Source organism: Silurus aristotelis (genome assembly GCF_946808225.1).
Source record: "Silurus aristotelis genome assembly, chromosome: 1".
Taxonomy (NCBI): domain Eukaryota; kingdom Metazoa; phylum Chordata; class Actinopteri; order Siluriformes; family Siluridae; genus Silurus; species Silurus aristotelis.
In genome coordinates, this window is record NC_139574.1 from 20266467 (window position 1) to 20290533 (window position 24067).

At 41.6% G+C, this 24067-nt stretch overlaps 1 protein-coding gene across 4 annotated transcripts in view; it reads left to right on the forward strand.

Moving 5' to 3' along the window:
- ascc3 (activating signal cointegrator 1 complex subunit 3) overlaps positions 1-24067 on the forward strand; it is a 162678-nt gene that overhangs the window by 99201 nt on the left and 39410 nt on the right. For all 4 annotated transcript variants that reach the window (XM_083550585.1, XM_083550583.1, XM_083550582.1 and 1 more), the window contains exons 14-20: positions 6196-6330; positions 19427-19618; positions 19724-19948; positions 20423-20542; positions 20691-20855; positions 22117-22203; positions 22326-22502. In XM_083550585.1, the coding sequence (XP_083406711.1) occupies positions 6196-6330; positions 19427-19618; positions 19724-19948; positions 20423-20542; positions 20691-20855; positions 22117-22203; positions 22326-22502 (1101 nt within the window). The remainder of the gene's footprint in view (positions 1-6195; positions 6331-19426; positions 19619-19723; positions 19949-20422; positions 20543-20690; positions 20856-22116; positions 22204-22325; positions 22503-24067) is intronic.

Here is a 24067-nt window from a genome sequence, read left to right on the forward strand (position 1 = left end):
TGAAAAAGGGATAAAATGTTCATTAGGCATTAAGGCATCACAACTTGAATATTGGTTATGTGGGAGGGACCTAAATGTTTATGGGTCACACCCCAAATTTCTATTGTTGTATAATTTTGTTCAATTCAATCATGTTTTTGTAGGAATAAGCAAAACTACACCATATGGACAAGTCCTGGAGTTTCTATAATAATAACTGAATTATAATAGATCTTGGAGTGTGCCTTTGGAGATTTATGTTCATTCAGCCACAAGGTCGTTCATTAAGTCCGATGCAGGGTGAGGAGACCTGGGGTGCAGTCAATGTTGCAATTCATTCCAGATGTGTTCAATAGGGTTGGGGTCGGAACTTTGTAGACGGTCACTCAAGATCTTTTACTCTGAACTATGTAAAGCATATTCATGCTGGAACAGGTTTGAGTTTCTGAGTTTAGGTGAAGGAAAGATTTCATGCTACCGCTCCCAAAGACATCCTAAACAATCAGGTGCCTCCATCTTTGTGTTTATAGTTTGGAGAGACGCCACATACAGTATGGTTGGTGTCCCAATGCTTTTTTCCACATAGTGTTAAAGGATGACATCATTTACAACTTGGAATTGGAAATGCAGTATTAGAATTATAGCATTTTATGTACCTTTACCTGAGATACCTTTATTTAGCTTTTTTTTTTGTTCTAGCTGTATATGTTTGTTTACTGCGAACAACACCGTCATTCCTTATTGCTCATTGGGTAATGCTTCGTATTAAGGTTCTAGATCAGTTGATGCTACCTAGAACCTAACCAGGGAGAGCAACGCTATTAGAGTGAATTAGGATTAATAATTAATAAGGTTCATTTAGGTGATCAGTCCTTTTTAAACACCCATCAGCAATCCACTAACAACCGCAATAATTCACTTATTAATGAATTGCACATTATGCATTTTACAGTTTATGTTGTGGAATATTTGAAAGACAAGGTAGTTTTTCTTCTTACCTACATAAATCTGCAATAAACTAAATCTCTTATCAGCTTCCCCCCTACCTCACTAACTCAAACACACACACACACACACACACACACACACACACACACACACACACACATATGAAAACTGAAACAGCTATAGAGAGTGCTTAAAAAACGAGATTCCTTAGATAACTTGAACACTATCTTTTATTTAATTGGATCATCCGATGCAAAGTGAAGGACACATCGGACCATGTGTCCTTCACTTTGCATCGGATGATCCAATTAAATAAAAGATAGTGTGTAGTGGTATAGTGATAGTGGTATAGCTCATTATGCAGTAATGGAGCACTGAGAGTCTGCTGTGGGTCAGCGTTCCACTGTGCTGCTCCTCCAGACATCTGTTATCTCACACGCACTCCCACTGCCTCAGCTATACATCCCCACTCAGATACGTGTCAGATTGTGTATATGGGCTGGTGACAATTGCCCCTTCACTTAGTACTAAAACATTGGGATATATATCGAGCTTTTAGCGCTTTGAGGTGCTGATGACCAGAATTATATAAGTGAACTCATTAGGTGAGACATCTTGAGTCTGCTATCAGCTTGTACTAGAAATTACAGCAGTAAAGAAAACAACAGATTTGTTCGACTTGTTTCCTGAAAACTACAGATTTTTCACGGTTGTGAAGTTATTAAACATCAGAACAAGCACACACTCGTTCATGCCCATGGAGCACACTGTCTCAACGCATTGGCTTTTTAAGATCTTATGATGAATAAATATTGTTGCACTAGCAAAGCAGCTTGTTGAACAGCTGCTAAGATTCTCTCTTCAGGTGAGCGCTTCTCTCTGCCTCCCTCTTTCTTTCTGGCACAGTGAGGAAACTCGGATTGCTCTGAGTGCCGAAGGAAAACACATTGGCAGGTATTCAAGGATGTTTTTTTTTTTTTTTAACCCCAAATTTATTTATTTATTTGAGGAGGCTGTCCTTAAATTAGCAATTATGGTTTAATTAGCTGGCAATTATCTGTAGGACCTCATTATTGTGATAAACGCCAGAGTGCTAAGTCTGTTTCTAGGTAGCAGAGTGGCAGACCAGGTGGCAGAGGGAAAGGCACATAAAATTAAAGACCACCCCCCAGCCTTGAAATAACAGAGCCAGAGATAAAGCAAATGCTTATTAGGATTCATTTGAACATAGTAAGTCGTTAATTTTGCTGTTAAGTCACACTATTTGAGCTATCATTGGTAATAGGAGTTGGATAGTTGCTGTATACTTGGTGGACTCCTCAAGGGTCTTTGGTTTAATCTTGAGCTCTAATTTGTGCTGCATTTTGCACGCTTCGCCAGCTCTATGGCTTTTTTCTTCGGGTTCTTTGGGTTCCTCCTGCTGTCCAAAATTCTCTACATGCAATTGAGTGTGTGTGTGTGTGTGTGTGTGTGTGTGTGTGTGTGTGTGTGTGTGTGTGTGTGTGTGTGTGTGTGTGTGTGTGTGTGTGTGTGTATGGTGCACTGCAATGGATTTGTATGAATTCGCTCCCCTTGTGCTCTGTGTTACCATGATTAAGTTAAAAAAAAAAACATTGAAAAGCTTACTGAAAAAGAATGCAAGAGTTTAATGCAAGCGTTCCAACTACAGTATGTGAAAGATGTCGTTTCTTCTGAGCATATTTGAGGCTAAAGTATAAGGCTTTGCCTTTCTGAAAAACAATACATTACATAGCAAATGTATGTGGACACTTGACCTGCCAGTGGGCTTTTTATTCCCAAACTGCTAGAAGCACACATTTGTATAGAATGGCTTTGTATAGCGTAGCATTAAACCTTTCCCTTCACTGGAACCAAGAAACCCAAACCTGCACAAAGTGAGGTCCATGAAGACATGGTTTGCCAGTGTTCATGTGGAAGAATTCGAGTGTCCTGCACAGAGCCCTGACTTCAATCTTACTGAAAACATTAGAGATGAACTGAAACACTGAACGTGCCCCAGGCCTTAGAACGCAACAACAGTACATGACCTCAATAATGCCCTTGTGGCTGAACGAGCAAATTGTCACAGCCAGGCTCCAAAATCCAAAATGTCATGGAAAGCCTTTCCATCGAGAGTGAAGGTTATTATAACAGCAAAGAGGAATGAATCTGGAATGGAATGTGCATATGGACTTGTGGGTTTGATGGACAGCTTCCCAAAAACCATTGGTCATATAGTATAGTTTCCGGTAACAATTCGATTTCTCAGTCACATGACGTACTGAGATGATTCCATCATATTAGATGGATGTTGTTCAAACAGAAGGCTTGGTAAACTTGCATGACTTTTAGCTATGAAGGTAACTATATATTAGAAGATTAGACTATATTCTCAAATATATCTAACATTTTCAGTGCTTGTGTATGCAACTTATTATTAGAAAAGCAATACTGGCCATATTTCCTCCAAATGTTTATGCAGGGGGGGGGCTTATCCTAGGAACAAGGGACACGAGGTAGGAATATGTTCTGGGTGGGATGGCTGTTTATTTCATTGTACAGACCACCCACACATTCACACTTAAGTAATTTAAAATACCCAATGCATCTGTTTCTGGGATGTTGGAGGAGCCGAGAGAAGCAGTATGAAGACCATGTGCCTGCTTTTAAAGGAACACTGGTAAATGCTTTTGCATAGCCATGTAGGTCAGTCACGAAAACTGATCAAAGATTTAAACAGTATGTATTTGGCACATGGCACACTTGTGCACTAGTAGCACAATAATCATTAGGCATCTTGACTCCTACTGTATATAGTCTGCAGTTCTAATGACCCATTATAAACGTTCTTCTTTCTCCCCAGTAAACGCATTTAACATGACGTGACACGACTTGGCTGGATTTCTCAAATGAACACGAGGGGCACAAAGCGTTTAAATACATAACACAGACCTGAGCGTGCTCTTTTTTCCCCCTCCATAAACCTCGGAATAATAGGGTGAAAGAAGTATTAGTGAAGATAAAACAAAACACATCTGTGGGTTTCACAGCTTTTTCCGGCAATAAAATCGAATAAAAGTGGCCTGGATCTGTGGGAAATCCACCGCACAGTAAACAGAACATGAGCGCTAAACAGTTGCTGAGCAAGAGATCGAGACGACTGTATGTTACATCAGAAAGGATGCAGACGATTCTTTCGACTCCTGATCTTACTGAGAAATTCAATGTTGTTGTTGTGTTTTTTTTATTTTTATTTTATGTAACAGCTAAAACTATTTATAATAAATATTGGTAAATGATAGGTTCTTTTTTGTAAATATGTAATGAACCAGCTGTGGAGTTGTTCTCTGGTTAAAATTCAGCAGTGATGTAGACAGTCAGTGTCAGCGGGTCAGGACATTTTAAAGAAAGCCGACTGCAATTTTTTATTTTCAAACAGAATCAGTAGCTGAAAAAAGTGCAGAGGTGTTCAATGTGTGTGCTGTGAGAGAAAGAGATGGAGAATATGTGCAAGAAGTAATATTTACTGTCTCTCTTCTCTCTCACACACACACACACACACACACACACACACACACACACACACACACACACACACACACACACACACACTGAGGCAGAGACAAGCACCTAGTGTGCATGCTTTTCTCCTTACTGTCTGTACATTACAGTGTCCTCAGAGTCCTCAGGAGAGGAGGGGTAGAGAGCTCTTTTGCTTCCCTCTCATAAATGTCTTGTATTTCTGTTATTGATCGTTTTTGTCTAGGGTATTGACTGGTTTGCAAGGGCAGTCTGAGTATAATAGAAAAATTACACTCCTTTGTCCTTTCACAAAAGATGTTGCAGTATGCTGCTGTGTCCCCTTGTGGCCATGGACGTCTTGCAGGATGCAGGCTCCTTTTTTGCTGAGAGGGAGAGGGAAAGGGAGGGAGAGGGAGTTCTGGCTTTTGTAGTGTCAACAGATACATAAATCAAAAAAATCTAAATGCTTTCGATTTGCTATTTGACCCTAATTTTCACAGGTTCTTAAACACAGAAGATTAGTTATTTAGTTTTCTCAGGTACTCAGTGTTGGACAAATGCATTATTTGTTGCATAATAATACAGTTTAATAAATGCCTTATAATACATTAGTAGTTATTATCTTTCGTCGACTTGTTTTATATTTTTGTCAAATTGGGAGACCTGTTTACTATCCATTGTGCATTAAAGCTATTATTGTCTCTTCTATTTGAATATAAATTTGATAGAGATAGAATTGAGTGATACCAACAAAACCCCAAATAGATCAAATGGAATTATAGTAAGGCTTTGAGAGTCATTCACTGGTCACTAGAAGTACAGATTTATCAGTTTTAACCATGATTGAGCAAATGTATTCACTTGTAAACAAAGCAAAAATGTTCTGTTACATCATTTTTATTAACTATGTCAATCCACCGCCATTTCAATCCTTTTAGTAAAATCTACCACCATCTGCCCTTCCACATTCCTCTCCTTAAAACCATACCTCCTCATCCCCTCTGTTCCCTACACCAACATGCCCATTAAAGTCTGCCCCAATCGTTCATTCCTAGGTACACCTTCCTCCCACCATTTCTCTTTCCATCCAGACCATGAAAGAACAGTTTAAACCCCACCTTCAATGTTCCTGGCCTTACTCCCTTTCCACTTGGTCTCCTGAACACACAACATATCAGCTACCTCTCTCCCTTTACCAGTCATAGTACCAACCCGAACCTCCACTGTCCTTCACTGCTCCTTCCTTCTCTCCTTCTCCTCCTTCGGCCAACAGTAGCCCAATTTCCAATGGTAGCCTGTTGGCTAACGATACCTGTGGCAGTAGTTGGTAACCCGGTCCTGTACGGAATTCAGGATTGTAATCCGCATATTTGATTTGGCGCATGAGTGTATGTTTATAGTCAACATTCATTCATTAAATACACTGTGTGATTGTTCATTAGGCTTTGTCTATTTCGCTGTGGGATGTATTGTATCTGTGTAAAGCTGCTTTGAGACGATGTTCATTGTTAAAAGCACTATACAAATAAAAATGATTTGAATTGGATTATTGTTATGCAACTTCAAATCAAACTAAGCTGCAGGTTTTGCTGTAAAAAAAAAAAAAAAAAAAAGAACATCAAGCTTTGGCTATAAACCTGGATCTTTCTACGTGTATTTTAAGTCAAAATTCATCTTTACTATACCTTCCCATGTAACAAGCCATAATATTTAACCCCTTGTATTGTGTTTGTGTGTATGTTTCAGGTGATGGTTTTTGTCCATGCTCGTAACTCCACTGTGCGCACAGCCATGACCATGATTGAGATGGCCAAGAACCGAGGAGAGTCGTTATTCTTCCAGCCGGATCATGGACCCGATTACGGCAACTGCGAAAAGCAGGTACGCGGCACTACCGATCTTTTCTTCACTGTAAAATTACAGTGGAAGTGTGTGTGGTATGTGTGTGTACATTTCAAAAGGGAAAAGTTGCGAAAATGTCGACCACAACTTGCGTTTTCGAGAAGGTAAACAATATTCTCTTGTGATAGTCGACTGTTCTGAGTATACAGCGGTCAGGCACTAGATAAGTGTGTGTTTAATTTGTAACAGCCTCCCTTTGGCAGTGGCTCGGGCGCACTCGCTTTTCTCTCTTCCCTGCGCGGAATCGGCGGCGAACTCGCCCCGGTGATTCTGCGGAGCTTTGACCGTGGAGGAAAAGAGCGAAAGTTATTTATGAACACTTATTCATGAGCTCCAGTGCAGAGGAAAGGAAGAGAAATTGAGGTCAGTCACCTTCGCGAGCTCCACTCCTCAGGGGGGTGAGCGGTAAACAGTCTGAGGGAGGCCAAGTGGTCGCGGCCTCGTCGGAAATGAAGCCTGAAGACGCAGTGCTAAACTTTTCCCATACCGCTACATTAGAGAGTGAGCAGAGACAATTAGAAATCTGCTGAGGGCACAGCCTTCAGCTCAGGTGTAGAGGCCAGCTGCTTAGTCTAACAGAAAACCCCACCTACTGGCAGCGAGATCAGGCACCGTGCACCACTTCAGCTGCCGTGTGCCAGGCTTTCTGCACAAGTGCTCTGCTTATTCAGAGTTAATCAACAAGGCTTTAGACCAGACAGCTTATGCATTCATTATTGACCGCCTTACCAAGAAACCTCTCTGCCTGTTGGTCTTACAGCGACTCTGTGATCTCTGTGCACTCTTTCTTCTGTTCAAAAAGATTTTTTTTTTTTTACTTCCTCGATAAAAATTTTATATTTCTTGACTTCATAAGTCGCTCCAATTATTCTCAAAACCCATCTATTGTGAAAGATCTGTTCTTTCTAAGTGACTGTGATAAGTGTGATGTGGCCTGGTGCTGGGTTTCATTTCGAAACATTTCTTATTTGTAATCTGAGTGAACAGAGAAGGCTGAGGCTGCAGTTGTTTTTTTTGTTTTGTTTTTTTTTTCTTCCCTGCATCACTTCCCCGGTCAGCAAATTTTGGATTTAGACGGGATCTCATTACTCTCGATCGAGGACAATAGCGACACTCCGAACCAGCTTGCATTCGGCAAGCGTGTATCTGTGCAGACCTCATACGGGGTTCTGTTTGGTCTGTTGAAAGCGCAAAATCTTAGCGAAAGATTCTGCGAAATGGAGTTCAGCGCTGAAAATTGTCTTGATGTTCTCACTTGTGAGCATTAAAGGATTTGTCAAAAGTGTCTAAAAGCAGCTAGTGTTTTCTCTTCAGTACAGAACATACTGTTCAATAAAACCACAAGTAAAATGGGACTTCTATCTTCAGTTTCTCCCATCTGTCATCTTGCCGTTGTGCTCCATCAGAAGGGAAGACATGTGGGTCTGGTGTTTAGGAGTGGCAGCTGTGAGAAGGTTGAATCGTGTGTTTGTGTGTGTGTGTGTGTGTGTGTGTGTGTGTGTGTGTGTGTGTGTGTGTGTGTGTGTGTGTGTGTGTGTGTGTGTGTGTGTGTGTGTGTGTGTGTGTGTGTGTGTGTGTGTGTGTGTGTGTGTTAAGAGCAGCGTTTGTCCCCTCCAGCACTAGATGGGTTTGGGTGGTAGCAGAGAGAAAGAGAGAGAAAGATGCTGTGCAGTAGAGAGTGAGCTCTGGCTTCATTAGGATCTGTCCGCGGAGGCGCAGGCAGAAGCGGCCCATGATGGATTAGACTCATCCTGACTGCACGCAGGCCGAGGGGATCAATAAGCAGCTGGAGAGGCAGCTCCTTGCTTCTGTTCTCCTCTCTTCAGGTTAATGGTGCTCACTGGACAAACATGACAAACCTAAACACACCTCCATCCAGGTCCAGCCTGGAGTCTGGGCGTGTGTTTGTCTAAGAGCAAATTATTTGCGAGAGTGTGCTCACTTGTATGTGCGCTTGTGTGTGTGTGTCTAGTAGCTCTTCGTGTTTGAGAACCATATGACGTCTGTGAATGTGATTTGAGTTTAATTCACATAAACTCAATTATGTGAGTTATGAAAGAACTTGAAACCTTTAGTTAAAATAAGCAAGTATATATTTCTAGATTTTATTTATATTCAAGAGAAAATTGTAACCGAAGCACATTGCCTTTTTTCTAATATACAGTTGAGAGTTCAGGAACTCTTAAGTGGTCATTCATGACTCAAATACGAGGATGGAAATGCCAATGAAAATGACCGTATCCACCGCAATAATCTGAAATGAATGTATTCATTAGGATTTCAACAACCGCAGCTGTAGGGGAGGAATAGCTCAATGATTATGATGTTGGCCATCTAACTGGAAGGTCACGAGTTCAAATTCCAGCACTACCAAGATGCCACTGCTGGGCCCTTGAGCAAGGCCCTTAACCTCTCACCTGCTCCGTTGTATAAATGAGTACCGTAATTTCCGGACTATAAAGCGCACCCATATATATAAGCCGCACCCAATGAATTTGACACAGATTTATTTTGAACATAAATTAGCCCCACCTGTCTATAAGCCGCAGGTGTCTACACTGAAACTAATGAACTTTTCACAGGCTTTAACGAAAGACAGTGTCTGTAACACGGTGTAACGGGTGAAATATGTTGTGGCTCCTTTATGAGCATTGCGGCATTTTAGGAATAGCCTGCCGCCGCATTTTTTCCGGTATTACTGCATGTGTGCAAGACCGAGGAATATGTCCTTATTAATTTCCGATGCTCATTTTTCTTTGACTAACCCGTAACGATGTTGGCAAGAAAAATAAAAAAGCACGAGTTTTGGAAACCTGTCTGTGCTTTTATGATTTCTGTTGCAACTGGAGTTAGCGAGCTCTCCCTTCACCCAGACTCAACAGTAGCCAACCAAGAAAGTCATTGTTCACTGTCTTCCTGCTTCCTTTCACAACTATTTCTCTTGAGAGTTTATCTTTTGGCATCGTCGTGCGTTTAAAAAGTTTTTTCTTCCGATGCCGTGCAGCTCAGAACACAGGTGAGGTGCGTTTTTTTTTTTTTTTCGTTTCAGTTCGGCAATTTCATTGGTCTAATGTTATGTCGCTCAGTTTTTTTGGTATGCAGTTTGTGAAACCGGGATAAATTTATCCACTTTGGATAAATGGCATCAGATACCCAAATGTATTGAAGAGGATTACCTGGAGGTGTATTTTGCTCTCAGACTCTCTTCTAAGAATCATGGTTAGAGAGTTTGGAGCATTCTGAAGGCACCGAAACTACAATTAGATGCCACTTCTATGACACTAACTGTTCAATTGGTATACCAAAAGACCTACAACTCCAAACATATGCACCCAGAGTTTGCTGGATGCTGCTGGAACTTCTAAACCAAGTCTCTATGGTCACATGAGACAAAAGTCTCATTAGTTTTTTTGTAAACAAATACTGAAGGTGGCTTTTGTGTTGAAATGAAAGATGAAGAGATCCTTACTGTAAGGGGGGGGGATCTGCAAGCATGTGGGGCAGGTTTTCATCCAAAAGTCTTGTTAGGAGACAGCAAATGTACATCTGGCTGCTTCTGGCAAGGAGCACAAAATGAAGCTTTTAACTCCTCACATAAAGCTCACAGAAAACCTGTGGAGTGAGCTGAAGAAGTCTACAAGAGACGACTGGGGAGAATCGTTGAGGAGTCTCAGATTTGTTGCAGCTCGTTCTATAGTTCTATAGTTATGTTGGCAAAAAAAATCGCAATGAATGATTGTTCCACATGTCATGCTTTGTTTTTGGCTGTTTGTGTTTTTTTGTGGTAAATATCTTTCAATTAAAGGTAAAATTTTTTGAGTTTTCATTAAGATAACTAACCACGAAAGCACTTTTTTTTTCCACCTTTTAAAACCAGTTTTACCAATTTGTTAATGATTATGGTGGTGTGTGTACAGTATATATGTGTTTTTTATCGCTAAGATCGGGGATGGATAAACACTAAGAGGTGGGGTTGGTTCTCTCTCAGGAGAGTTTGTCGCACACTAACTTTATATTTAAATTTCCCAACATAAGGCAGAGTGATGCATTTAATAACCTTTACCTTGATCCCAGAGGCTTTGCCAAGATAAATGCTTCTTTCAGTGTCTTCTCTAATCCGCTTTCTATTTATATGAGCCAGGTATAAATAAACGCAATGCATCTCGTCGCTCTCATTTCTGCTCCCGAACACAGAGATGGAGCAGCGAGGGTATTCTTTACATACAACAAGCATGACCAACTTCAGGATTCTTTCAGAAGCTATCGAAAATGTGTTTTCTTTTTTTTGTTTTTGTTCGATGCTTATGTCATGCCATACTTCCGGAAAACTTTCATTTTTGTTTGCGAGACCAGACTGAAAGTGAGCTCGGTTGATTGTGTTTTACGAGTTGTTTTCGGGTGTGGGCTTGGACGTGTTGCACTTTTCATGCCACACCGGTTTGCACCAGTCTCATAAAGGTTGAGACGGATTAAACACTTTCCTCGGCTCGCGTCCCCGGCCTGCGCTGGCCTCAATCACACGGGCGCGCCTATCTCGGCAGCACTCATTTTCTGATATTCCACCGCTTGTTTGCCTATGAAAATTTCCCCCGCATTAATATTTATCTGTTTTTAATCCTCCGTATGCCTGCGCAGTACAAACATAAGGTCAATTATATAATTTGGCCTCTTTTCTTTCTTTTTTTTTTTCTTTCACTTTAAAAGTTAGGAGTGAGCGCCCTACATATCTCCCTCGCGCCGTTCATTCATTTGCTCCGTCACTTAGCTTGAAGAGGCTGTCAATCAGGCTTAAATATCTTAATGCACTCACTTGAATAAGTGATAGTGGGAAATAGCGGTAATAATGGCGGTTTATCACACCGCTGTCTATACAGAGCACTTTCTGTTAAATAGCAAAAGTTTCTAATTGAGTGGGGATGTGCATGGGCGTTTAAGTGCATTTCGAAACGAGGCATGTGTGCGCGCGTGGCAGAGAGATTGAGAGATGGCATAACAGAGAGGAGAGAGAGGGGAAGCGTATGCTGTAGACAAATATATAACGAAAATATATAAATGACATGCAACCCAAAGCCCTTATATTGTAAATAGTCTGATTAATAAGTTTATATAAGTATTCCTCTCCACAGAGGATTAAAGAAGCTTCTCTTCAGGCGGTATCTAGGACAGCCCTTGTTTGTATTATTTGTGTTGTCTACACTGGCATTTATTGTGTACACACGTTCGTTGGGTTTGAATTAGGATTGTTACAGTGTCATGGTTAGTTAAAGTGTATGATCAGTCACCTCGCTGCTGACATTTTCAAAATGCTGATTAAAATGCCTCTCTCTCTCTCTCTCTCTCTCTCTCTCTCTCTCTCTCTCTCTCTCTATCTATCTATCTATCTATCTATCTATCTATCTATCTATCTATCTATCTATCTATCTATCTATCTATCTATCTATCTATCTATCGGTTTGTTTTTTTCTTTACACCAGCATTTCCCATTCCATTGTATGTCCACATCCCCCCCATCCTACTAGACTCATCCTACATCATACTATAGCAATCTATCCTAAAAAGCCTTTGGTGTCTGTGCAGTCCACTACCCCTTTAAACACGCTGCATTGCTACCTCTGCTGCACTTCTAGCATGTTTTTATCCTTTTTTATCGTTATCATACTCAAGGTCTCTCAGTGCCGGTCCCAAGCCCGGATAAATGGGGAGGGTTGCGTTATGAAGGGCATCCAGCGTAAAACATGTGCCAAATCAAACGTGCGGAGGATCCGCTGTGGCGACCCCTAACGGGAGAAGCCGAAAGAAAGTTTTATCGTTATCATACTCAACAGCTATAAAAGGCACTGATGAACATGACCTTGCTGATCAGAACTAAGCAGTCAATCTCTTTTTCATCTCAGAATGCTGAAATGACCAATAGAGTTTAGGAAAAAGATGTGGAAAAAAATCTTTTAAGAAATAACAATATGGAGAACACATTGCCACAATCTTTTTCTCCACAGCCACCTTCTTCTAAGACGCCCGAATCCACTATGCATTTTTGCATGCCGTGTAACCGATTAGAGAAAAAAAGACTTTTTGCCCTCTTCTGCATACATGAGCTCATAGGTGTACCTGATTGGCTACTGCTGCTCTGCTGGAAAGACACCATACAAATCAAATGCATTTAAAAACACTCACACGCCCTTATTTTCAAATTGTGTTTAATGTTAGTAATTAGACCCCTCTAGTACTTGAACAAACCAGCATCCCTGCTGCTTCTCCAATTGCTGTATATCATTGGTTTATATCAGGATAAATTCATCTACGGAACTGCAAACGATGAAAGAAATGTGAATGCATACGTCATCCCCCATGCACCCCCCAACCCCACAATGCCGGACATGACTCTATACAGGATTCTGAGAACGAGCCATTTGAAGGACTTGAGTCTATAAATAGAAATGATGGATGGGAATTCCAGACCGAGTCTCTGCCACAACTCCTACCCCATTTATTCTGCTTAGCACACAGCGACCTATTATCGCTAACGCGCTGCATATGCCACGACGCTGCTCAAGTCGAGAGTGCAGCTGCGGTTATGTAGCGAGACAGTAAAAGAGTCGTGGCTGATGTTTGTAACTTTACCGTAGCCCGCGGTTACAGGCTTTGCGTAGAACATTGAATCTTCTGTACGAGAACAGACCACGTTTTGTTGCAGGTAAAAATCACCCCATTACACAAATTTCCTCTGTGCTGCACAAGCTTCCTGCTCCCCCTTGAGCTGTTTGGAATCACTAAAGCCTGTTTAAGGGACCTTGTACTGGCTAGAAGAGGTGTGTAGGTTACAATAGAAATGCATCCTACAGCAGGGTCATTGATCCGGTGACAGGGGGAGGCGAGTCTGCGCTGCGTGTTGTGGGCACGAAGCTGACAAGACGGGCTAAAATTGGGATAGGGCTGAACAAAAAACGTGCCCTGAATTTGCCCCTCTCTCAGGGACCTGGCTGATCTGGCAACCATGACCACAACCCCGTTCAAAGACAGACTGTGTTTCCTGCCTGTTCTACAGTAGCCTTCCAGATCCCTAATTCAGTAGCCGCCTTCCTGGAGTAAAGCCCTGGCTTTCAGCCCTCTGCCCCAGTCATGTCTCTCAGCACTCCCTCACTCGCTTTCCTTTTCGTTTGTCCAAAGATGGAAGACAGGAGACATCTAGTGTTCGGGAACTGTGTCTGCACCCAGATTCGCTCTGAAGGTTATATGCAAAGCTGTAGTAGGCAACAATTGAACAGCTGTAGCTGTATTCGTGTTTTTTTTTGTTTGTTTTTTTGTTTTTTCTGTCTTTGTGTGCTTATCAGGTAGTAAAAACTCGATTCTTGCAGTGAGACAGGCTTTGGGGTGAGACTGATGGTTAGACGATGCAGTAGTGACTCATATTCCCTATTGGACGGAGATGGGCTTTTTGAGGCAGCATCCTGTCGCGGTCGTTTTTTTATTTGCAGTAATGAATATGCGTTGATGTAGATGAAAGCCTGGTGTCTGAGCTGGACTGCTCGGGTGGAGTTCTGATGGAGATTTTTTAATGGATGGATGAGATGGCAGGCGCCGCCGGCAGACCGAGAGTTTTCCTCTGTGATGCTCGAGTCGCTCTGTAGTCAAACACGCTTGTCAGCTTCCGTCCGTCCGCTCAGCCCCCCCGCCGTCCGAGACTCGTCTGCAGTACAGGCTTTAGCTCATTAATTTATATTGCCTGGAGTTTTTTTACATCTATTTTTACATCGCCACCTGAGGTGGTCTTTATCAGCTGCTGTCGAGGTGAGCTACGTTCTTGTCTGTTTGCAGCTTCCAAAGACCAAAGCATGACCCTAGCAGAGTGAAACGGTGCATTGAATGTGCACACACATCCAGAAATAAACTCCTCGCAGACTCCAACTGCTTACCTTGTTTAGGTTTTTTTTTTTTTTTTTTTTTGTCAGACTGCCAAGACTCAAGCTTTATTAAAAGTTTTATTATATAAAAGCCTTTATGTATGCATTCACCAGTTACTTTAACAAGAGCACCTGTACACTTACACTTATCCAATCAGCCAATCATTTGGCAGCAGCACAATGCAGAAGATTATGCACGTACAGGTCGGTGCTTTTCTTCTCACTGTGGATGAAGTTACATATTTTCTTTTGCATTGTGCTGCTGCCACTTGATTCGCTGATTTTGATAACTGCATGAATGTGCAGGTTTACAGAGCTCCTAATACACTGTACAGTGAGTAGTTCCTCAAATGATGCAATGGCATAAAAAAAAAAACTACTATATTATTATATTTAGCTATTATGCAATTCCTACACAGCCTCAGCTGGTACTGTTGAAGTCAAGACAGCCATTGTCAAGTCCAATACAAGTCTAAGACCAGGACTAGCCAAGAGTAAGTGTTTAAGAGGTCAAGGCCAAGTCAAGACTGAGTCCAAATGAGAACAAGGCAGAGTCAAGATCAATGCCAGATACCATTAAACGTCTCTAAATTAGTATAATATAAGTTGCACACTGACTTGATATACATTATATGGACAAAAGTATTGGGAAACCTAATTTTTTCACCCATGAGTGGTTCTTACTCAAACTGCTTACACAAAGTTGAAAGCACACAGTTGTTTGAGATGTGTTTGGAGGCAGTAGCTTTCAATTTGAACTAGGAGACCCAAATCCATCACTGTACGCAATACGAGACATGGTTTACATGGGTTGGAGAGGAAGATCTTGAGTAGCTTCTATAGAGCTCTGACATCAACTCTATTGAACATCTTTGGGAGGAATTGGAGTGCTGTCTGCACCCCGGGCCTCCTCACGCTACATTAGTACCTGACTTTTACTAACACCCTTGTGGTTGCATGAACTAAAATCTACGGCAGCGCGTTCCAATATCCAGTGGAACATCTAAGCGGAGATTAATTATAACAGCAATCGAGGACTAAATGTGGAATGGGATGTTCAAAAAGTGCATACAAATCTTATGGTCACGTCTTTTTTTTTTTTTTGTGCACTGCAGATTGAAACAAAAATGTAACCTCAAGGTACGAATAAATGCTTAGATCATTAAAATCAGAATTGCGTTGCCGCTGAAGGTTTGTGTTGATGCCTGAGTGAGAGCGCGAGCGGGAATGTTAGCGTGTTTGAGTGGCAGCCCTTCATGCTCACCCACTCCTCTCATGCAATAGTAATGACTCTGTCAAACCATCAGTAGAAATATTATGACTATCAGCAGTCCCCAAACCAGTGCTGAGCTGCTTTCTCTCTGCTAATTTAAGAATGAGATGAGTTCTTTGGTGTGTGAATTTCCTTTTTCCTGAGTAATTAGAAGTCAGAAGGATGCTGCTGAAGAAGGCCGTTGTGATGCAGGCTGCAGCCCGATGATGATGCTGAACACCAGACATGCTCGGTGTCTTTGTAGTGTCCCTTTGCAGTGGTACTGGGTGTCTTTTCTGCTCTATTCTGTGGAACAGGTAATCAGCGGTGTCTGCTGTGGACTGCTCTGCCCCGGCATACCGCATAGGGAGATGATCTCTCTACAGCAAGCCGTAATCAGGCTTGATCGCAGAGCTGATGCGCTGCCACCTCGAATCCAGCATGTGAAGAGAGGAGGCTGTCCCTGCCTGGCTTCAACCGAGGATCCCATAACATAGCCTTAATGCTCTCTGACATCTCAAAGTAAACCTTATCTTAAGCATTTCAATTAGAGCGCGCAGGCCCTGCCTTCTGCCCCCGCGCATACCAGTTGGCTGTTTACAAAACAGACAGTCAGATAGATGGCAATAATAATTAAAATGTAATTGGAAATGTTATGTTCTCGTATGAGCATTATGGTAATGTACGGTAATAGAGCACTTAATAACCATAGTCATGGCACGAAACGCGTTTAGAGCAAGGCTATTCATCTTTGTGTAGCCTTCTCATTTTTTATCGAAAAGTGTTGAACATACAACGGTTTAAAAGGTCAAAAAATGTATAAGGCACAAATAATAGCTAATGACAAAATGAACAAGAATGAATCGTAAACAAAATTCATTAAAGCAGGATTAAACAATGTCCCAAGACTAAGAATAGGCCAGAGCTCACAGGTATGCCTCAGGTTCTCCGCAAACAATCTTCTAGGGTTTAGGTGCGACATATGAACATACTCTCTAGGCTTGAGATTTGGATCTCCGCTGAGCGAAGTCCTCAGGATAGGTCACGCAAAGGGCATATTATCGCCTTGTTTTTATTTTCCAACGCCCATTCGGCCTCTCCTTCAGGGTAGCTGATTCATGCTGTGTCTGACTGTGGCGCATACAAGATATTCACATTATATTTATAACTTTAGGGAGCGTTCACGTCAGTTCCAATATGACTCGGGTTGGATAGGGCTAGACAAACAAATATCCATGAATCCAATCCTGTTTTACTGACCGGTTTTAATCAATATTCCAAACACGGCTGACGGTCTCCGCTAGAAAGCTGTCACACGGAGGAATCTCAGCAGCAAAGCTTTAATTAATGATTTGAAACTACGGCTTCCGTTGCAGTAGATAATAGTTAGCGGTACACCAAGAAATTCCTATAGTGAGTGTTGGCTGTGTAAAATAAATATATACAGGATACACTGTACAAGGGAGACCTTTTCAGTAAGCGAATAAATGAGCAGGAATTAAATTGAAAAAGAATAGTGTTTTTTTTGTTGTTGTTGCTGTACTGTTTTGTTGTTCTCACCACTCTCTAGAGTATTGTAGCCCGGGATCCATTTGTTCTAGCATGAGCTCCAGCATGCAGATGTGTTTTTCATAGAGACTACAAAGCATTGATTGAGTGGATAAATGCTGGAAATGTAAAAGTAAATGCACTTAGGGTTGTTTTTAGTAGGCCAGCCTCTACCATGTGTACTCTGCACTCACCCCTTACTTAATCCTTGGTTAGTACTTTTTTTTTTTTTTGTGCTCTCAGAACAGCCTCAGTACTTTTTAACATGGCTTGCACAAGGTGTTCGAAACATTCATTTGCGATCGCCCATGTCGCTATGATTACTTCACATGCCAAATTCATTAGCAACAGTAAGAGTAGAAATGGAGATTCATCAGGCCTGACAGAGTTTTCTGATCATCGCTGAGTTTGGAGAGCATGCTCATGACAGAAATAGAACTCGAAGTGGTCTTCTGCAACCTCGATGTGTTGTGTATGCCTAGATACTTTTCTGTTCAGTGTGGTTGTAGAGAGTAGAGCCCTACGCTGGACTGTTTAATCCCGCTCTCGCTGAATTTCCGACCGATTCTGTCACAGCTTATAGATCGTATAAAAACTTACACAAATGTCAGGGCTACAATTAATTGACAGCATTCGGCTTACCACGGGGTAGCCAAGTGGCAGGGGTAGCTTGGTAGCTTGTTGCTGGGATTTGAACTCATGACCTTCCGATGCAAGGTCCAAAGCCTTAACCACTGAGCTACCAATAGGTTGCTCGCATTCACTGGATGTCTTTCAATCCTACACTATTTCATGGAAACCATAGACTTTTAAGCCTAAAATGTAACCGGTCTCAACACCCATGCAATGATTCAGTGAGATCACTTTTGTTTCCATATTCCGGTGTGGTTTAAGTGGCGATCTTGACCTGTATATGCAAAACTGTTTGCAATTTCTTACTGCTTCATGATTGGCAAGTTGAATAATTGTATGAATGAGGAGGTGAATGTGAGTGTTTGTCTGCTTTTAGGGCATAAAACTGACTTTGTTTTGGATTGTTTTTGCATTGTAACGGCATCCCCACATCCGAAATGAGGGCATGCAGCTGGAGCTTGGCTTTCTCGAGCTGGAATTGGCCTGGTGTTTTTGTGCCCATTGGCTATGTTTTTCTCTGCAGTGCTTTGGCTGTGTCTAAGGCCAACTGAAAGCAGAGTGAAGCACTCTCATTATGCTGTAGGAGGGAGACCGGGGATAAAGATACAGGCATTTAAACAGGTCCTGAGAGACCAACTTGTTACAAAACAAAAGGTCCAACAAGTATGCAACAGACGTAAACGGGAATCCGTAACCAGGATAAACATCTTGTGACGGAGCAATTAATAAAGGAACTTAAAACAGAAGCAACAATCAGTGTTCTGCCAGCGGTAAGAGTTTAAAGCAGAGATAATAGTGTAAATGGCACCCGGATCCTTTCATTAAAAAAAAAGCAGAAATAAAATGCGCGACTCACCAAAGGCAAGGAGCAGCTTATTACAGGCAGCTTTTTGATTGAAGGTGGATCAGCACATTGATTATCAGGAAGGAACATATCCTTGCGGAATTGGGAATAGTCCTCATTAAAGGACATGGAGGAGAAACTCTTAAAGCAACACGGCACACAAAAAAGACACCCACTAGGTGCATAAATGCACACGCGAGTGCAGCGAGATTGCCTTCTGATAGGTCTGTGTTAGTTGGTATTCCGCGTGTGATCTGAAGAAGAAGGAGAGAGATATTTTGTCTGCAGTGTTTTTTTTTTTTTTGTTTTTTTCTCCCTCCTCTGAAAGCCAATGGGGCCTGGTTGCCATTGACCTCAATTTAGAGTGAGGCAGATAGAGATAAAACCTTTTGATGGGGAGGCCATTACTGTCAGCAGAGGTCACGACTCGTGCTGCCAGTCAACACAACACACATCTCAATCACCTCACTGATTAATGCATCCTGTGTACGGGAGCATGTTCATGGTATCGGTGCACATGGACCTGCTACAAGCAACGTTGCTGATGTGACTAATGGATGTGGAAATGTACCTTGGGCATCCCACAAACACCTGTTAGAAAAATCATTCAACAACATACTATTAGGGCTTAATATCAGGATTTGTCTAAATCAGAAGGTATTCGAATAAACAGCTACCGTGACGTGACAGAGGTTATAATGACTTTAGCATTAATGATAACTTCGAATTTCTTTTTGTTTGGTAGTGAGAATAACATTTGCCTACTTGTGAATAGATTTAATGCCATTTCTTGCACGTTAAATTATGAAATATGTTTTAATATGTTCCCTGGTTGTAATATACACAAATGCATAGCCAGTGCACTACACGTGGATAAATCTATATAAAACTCCACAGGTACAGCGCTCACGGAATAAGCAGATGAGGGAGATGTTTCCAGATGGATTTGGGATTCACCACGCTGGGATGCTGAGGCAGGACCGAACGCTCATGGAGAACATGTTCTCCAGAGGCTACTTAAAGGTCCTGGTGTGCACAGCCACTTTAGCCTGGGGTGTCAACTTGCCCGCTCATGCAGTCATCATTAAGGTAGGAAATATCGCCGAATATGCCTGAAATATATATTTTTTTTAAATCCCGGTAGCACTTTTTCTCTTTCTCTGATGAGATTGTACATGCTTCCTTGCGCTATAGGGTACTCAGATCTACGATGCAAAGAGGGGTACTATGGTGGATCTGGGCATCTTGGATGTGATGCAGATTTTTGGACGTGCTGGCCGTCCTCAGTTTGATAAGTATGGAGAGGGCAGCATTATCACCACCCACGACAAGCTGAGCCACTACCTCACCCTCCTCACACAACAGAACCCCATCGAGAGTCAGTTCCATGCCAGCCTGGCTGATAACCTCAATGCCGAGGTACATACCTAATCACTCGATTTCCCCAAAACAAACAGGAGGGTGGTCGGGGGGGGGGATTTATGTATTTATTTATTTTTCTTATCAGTGGTGGAAATCATAATCCGTTTTCATCCTTATCAAAGCGGTTATTATTGAGGCTCTTAGAACACAATTAAATCATGTGTATAATATAATATAATCTACAATGGGCTCTGTAGATTTTAAGAGTCTGGAGGGGTCCATTTGTTGTTCCCTTATCCTCCCACACGGTGGCAGCATCTTCTAATAACAATAAAACGATCTACGAACTAGAAGTATCAGAAATGTCCACAAGGTGGTGCAATCGAATAATAAGTTACAGCTCTTTGCCATTTCTTTTCACCAAAGAGATGAGGTGTATAAAACCACTCTGTGTGGCACTGGCTGATGTGCGTTGCATTTCGATGTGTTTATACCATATCTTATGCATCTTCTGTTTACCCAACCTATCAGATCGCTTTGGGAACTGTGACCAACGTTGAAGAAGCTGTCAAGTGGTTGAGCTACACCTACCTCTATGTACGAATGAGAGCCAATCCGCTTGTTTACGGCATCAACCACAAGGCCTACCAGGTACACAGTAGTACACCTCGCATTCATCTGGCTCTAGCTCAGGGTTTTTTTTCTCTACTCTTTATATTTCAGTTCTCACCAGTACAATGATGGTGCTGTAGTTCTCACTCGAATCCCTCTTGGTAATAAACACTAAACTCTTTTATAGATGGATCCAGGGCTGGAACTCTACAGGAAAGAGCTAGTAGTAGAAGCCGGGCGGAAGCTGGATAAAGCTCGGATGATCCGTTTTGATGAGAGGACTGGCTATTTTGCTTCTACAGACCTTGGTAGAACAGCCAGCCACTTCTACATAAAATACAACACCATTGAGGTATTGTGCTAAAAAGGTTCTGTTTCTCCTTCCTTACCTTGTGTTCAGATTAGCAGCCTACGGGTTGCTGATTGTGGTTTGTTTCTCACGAACATGTAGCAACTTTTACTGCGGTTCATGGCTATGAACTGAACGACTTATTCATGTCTGGTATGAAATACACTCAGCACAGGCACCAGCGCTCTCTGCCATTGCCTTCCTGAGCATTTCCAGTTGTAATGTTCTGCAATAACTAAATTCATTCAATTGATTAAAGCAGCGTACATAGAAATTGTTCAGTGGTATAATGAATGTTCTGTGAGGAAAGGAGTGCATTCACATATAATTAAGCCATTATAAAGGGTCCCAAATACTTTAGAACTTCCCGGTTAATGCTCAGGCGAATTTATTTTCCATTTTTTGAGATTGTTAGGTCACTGAGCGATGATGATGATAGTTGTTTCGGTGACTTCTAGTTATAGTGTCGCTTGTCTCGGTCATTTATTGCGAGGTTTTGTATCACAGATGTAAGAGGAAGCAAAGTTTCGAGTTTGGTCTTTAAATTCGATGTAGTATTCATTTATTCAATAATAAATGGACTTTTACTGAATCGTTACTGCTTCATTGCTTGACGCACGATTGCTTTGTTTGCTTGCTTGTGTTAATGTCGTGTTTTAGTTTTAAAAGGAATTGTTGCGTGAACGAATCTCATTCTCATTATAGCAGTGTTTTTTTTGTTTTTGTTTTTCCCCCGCTGCATTTCCTGCATCAAAGAGCTGCATGCTACTCATTTAACAAGGCACAAGTATAGATGGTAGTCCTTACAAATGCACATTTGTATACCCGAACTACACTTAAAATGCACTTTAAACAGGCACGAAGCTGTTGAGAAAAAAAAAAAAAACTCATTCAGATGCTTGGCCTTGTTGTCGTAAATAGATGCTGCATACACAGTCATGCTCACAAACTCATGGCCAATTTTTGGACTATCTAAGACGCTCAGTGTAATACAGTATACCAGGAGTTAGATTGTTGAATGTTTGAGGAGTTTATATGGAATTGTACCCAGCAGATTTTTTTTTTTTTCTTTTCAAAAGTGTTTTTGAAGGGTTTTTTTTCCGTTTTGAAGTAGATTTAAAGAGCATTTGGGGCCTACATCATGGTAACAATCAGGCAGGATGTATTTATGATTTGACATTTTTGTCACCTGTAAGAATTGATACCATGCATTGTTAAGAATCACGTATCGATCTAAAAATATGTCTTAACAATATGTCCACAGACGTTTAATGATCTGTTCAACGCTCAAAAAACAGAAGCCGACATTCTGAGTATCGTCTCTAAAGCAGAGGAGTTTGAACAGGTTAAGGTAAGAGAGCGCATTGCATTGAGGGATTTGATCCTCTGAAATATAGTGTTTACTCACACCTTATGTTCCTTCATGTGAAAGTGTGTGAAGCGTCACGGCTAACTGGCTTGTGCCGCGTGCAGGTACGAGACGAGGAACTGGAGGAACTGGACCAGTTGTTGTGTTCCTTTTGTGAGCTACCGGCGGCTGGAGGAGTGGAGAATGGCTACGGCAAGATCAACATACTGCTGCAGACCTACATCGGGCGCGGCGAGGTGGAAAGCTTCTCCCTCATCTCTGACCTGTCGTATGTGGCCCAGGTAACTAACAGACGTGCCCAGAGATGAGGGAAGTGTATCAAGCTTCCCTGAGATTTCTGCCAAGCTAAACATATTAATGAGCTTTTTATTTAGATCTTTTATTGGGAGCCCAGGTTTCATCCTTGGAAACAATATTTTGTATGAATATCTTTGTGTGAACACCGGAGCTGGGATAAGTAGATCTGATTAAAAACACAGGATTGTCCATGTAATAATGTGTTACAGTTGCAGGGGATAAGTGGATTTCCTGTTTAAAATTGCTCCTAGGTGTGAAATAGCATATGCATGAGTGTGTGAACGGTGCGCTGGGAAAGACCAGGGTGTTCCCTCCTTGCGTTGATGAAGGAATAATGAAGAAAGTCAGTTCACCATAAAAGACAGGGGTTTTACTTTTTTTCTGTATTGTGAAAGCAACCTACTGGTATTTTTTACAAATATTCATAAAACTATAACTATCCAATATTCATCCAGTTACAGGCTGTAATTATGTTTATAAACTGTTCTGACAGTTATTGACAGGGTATAAGTCAGTGTCATGATGCAGCGTTCGAGTAAAGTGTTACTGAACTTTTCAGTGTGACTGACAGTTACTGAGCGCCAGGTGAAAGCAACACCTCGTTCCTGTAGCTTGTCTTTTAGCTGCTTGGTTACATCAGCTGTTTTGTGATTTATTGTGATTTCACAGCACAGTGTGTTGCTTAATTGCTGATGCAATTGCATGCTGCCCAGTATAACGGTGTTCACTGTTACAAGATCAGACCACAGCATGCTGGCGATGGAAACAAGTTGTCTAATGCCGGTGTTCTATTTAAAGCAGGCTTTGTTGAAAGGTCTGGGTACACAGGCTATCCACAGTGCCGTCTGTTTGTTTTTTTAGTTCAATTATAGCTATCAGTTTAGAAGATTACTTTTAGGCCTGAACTGTCCATACCAAAAAAAAAGAAAAACACATTGAGGTATAAGTCTTTGGTCATAATTCTATGTCAGATATCTAAGATGGCATATGACAGGCATGTTTGAAATTTCCCGAAAAAAAGTTAACAGATTATGTTCACAATTAAAATCTTTTCGACATCGTTGCTTCTATGCAACTGCTTGGACAATTGCAAGCATTCGCCCTATGTAAAGTCCTCTATGGTAAGGCCTTTGTGTGTAGCATGTCTGCTTCCCATTCTGTCTTCACATCCTCTGCTGAAGCCATCTCTCCAGCTCTTCTCTAACTGGTTCCATGTGGCCGAATAGTTGAGATAGTTCAAGCAAATTCCCTCTTTGCTCCTAATTCGGCTGATTTCAGATCAACGGCCCGGGGTTCCTGCAAAGACCGTCACTGTTGGCTAAAACATATATAATTTTAAATCCAGGTCCTCCCTGGTGATTCTGCCTGCGATTGCGCCCACATCCACATGGGCAAGAGATAACGTTGGTGGGGGCTGGGGGAGCCCTTTGGGTTTTCTTTTCTTTTCTTTTTTTTTGGGGGGGATACAATAGCTTTTAAATGTGATTTAAGGTTCAGCATTAATAGACATTTTAATTATTTAACACACACACACACACACACACACATA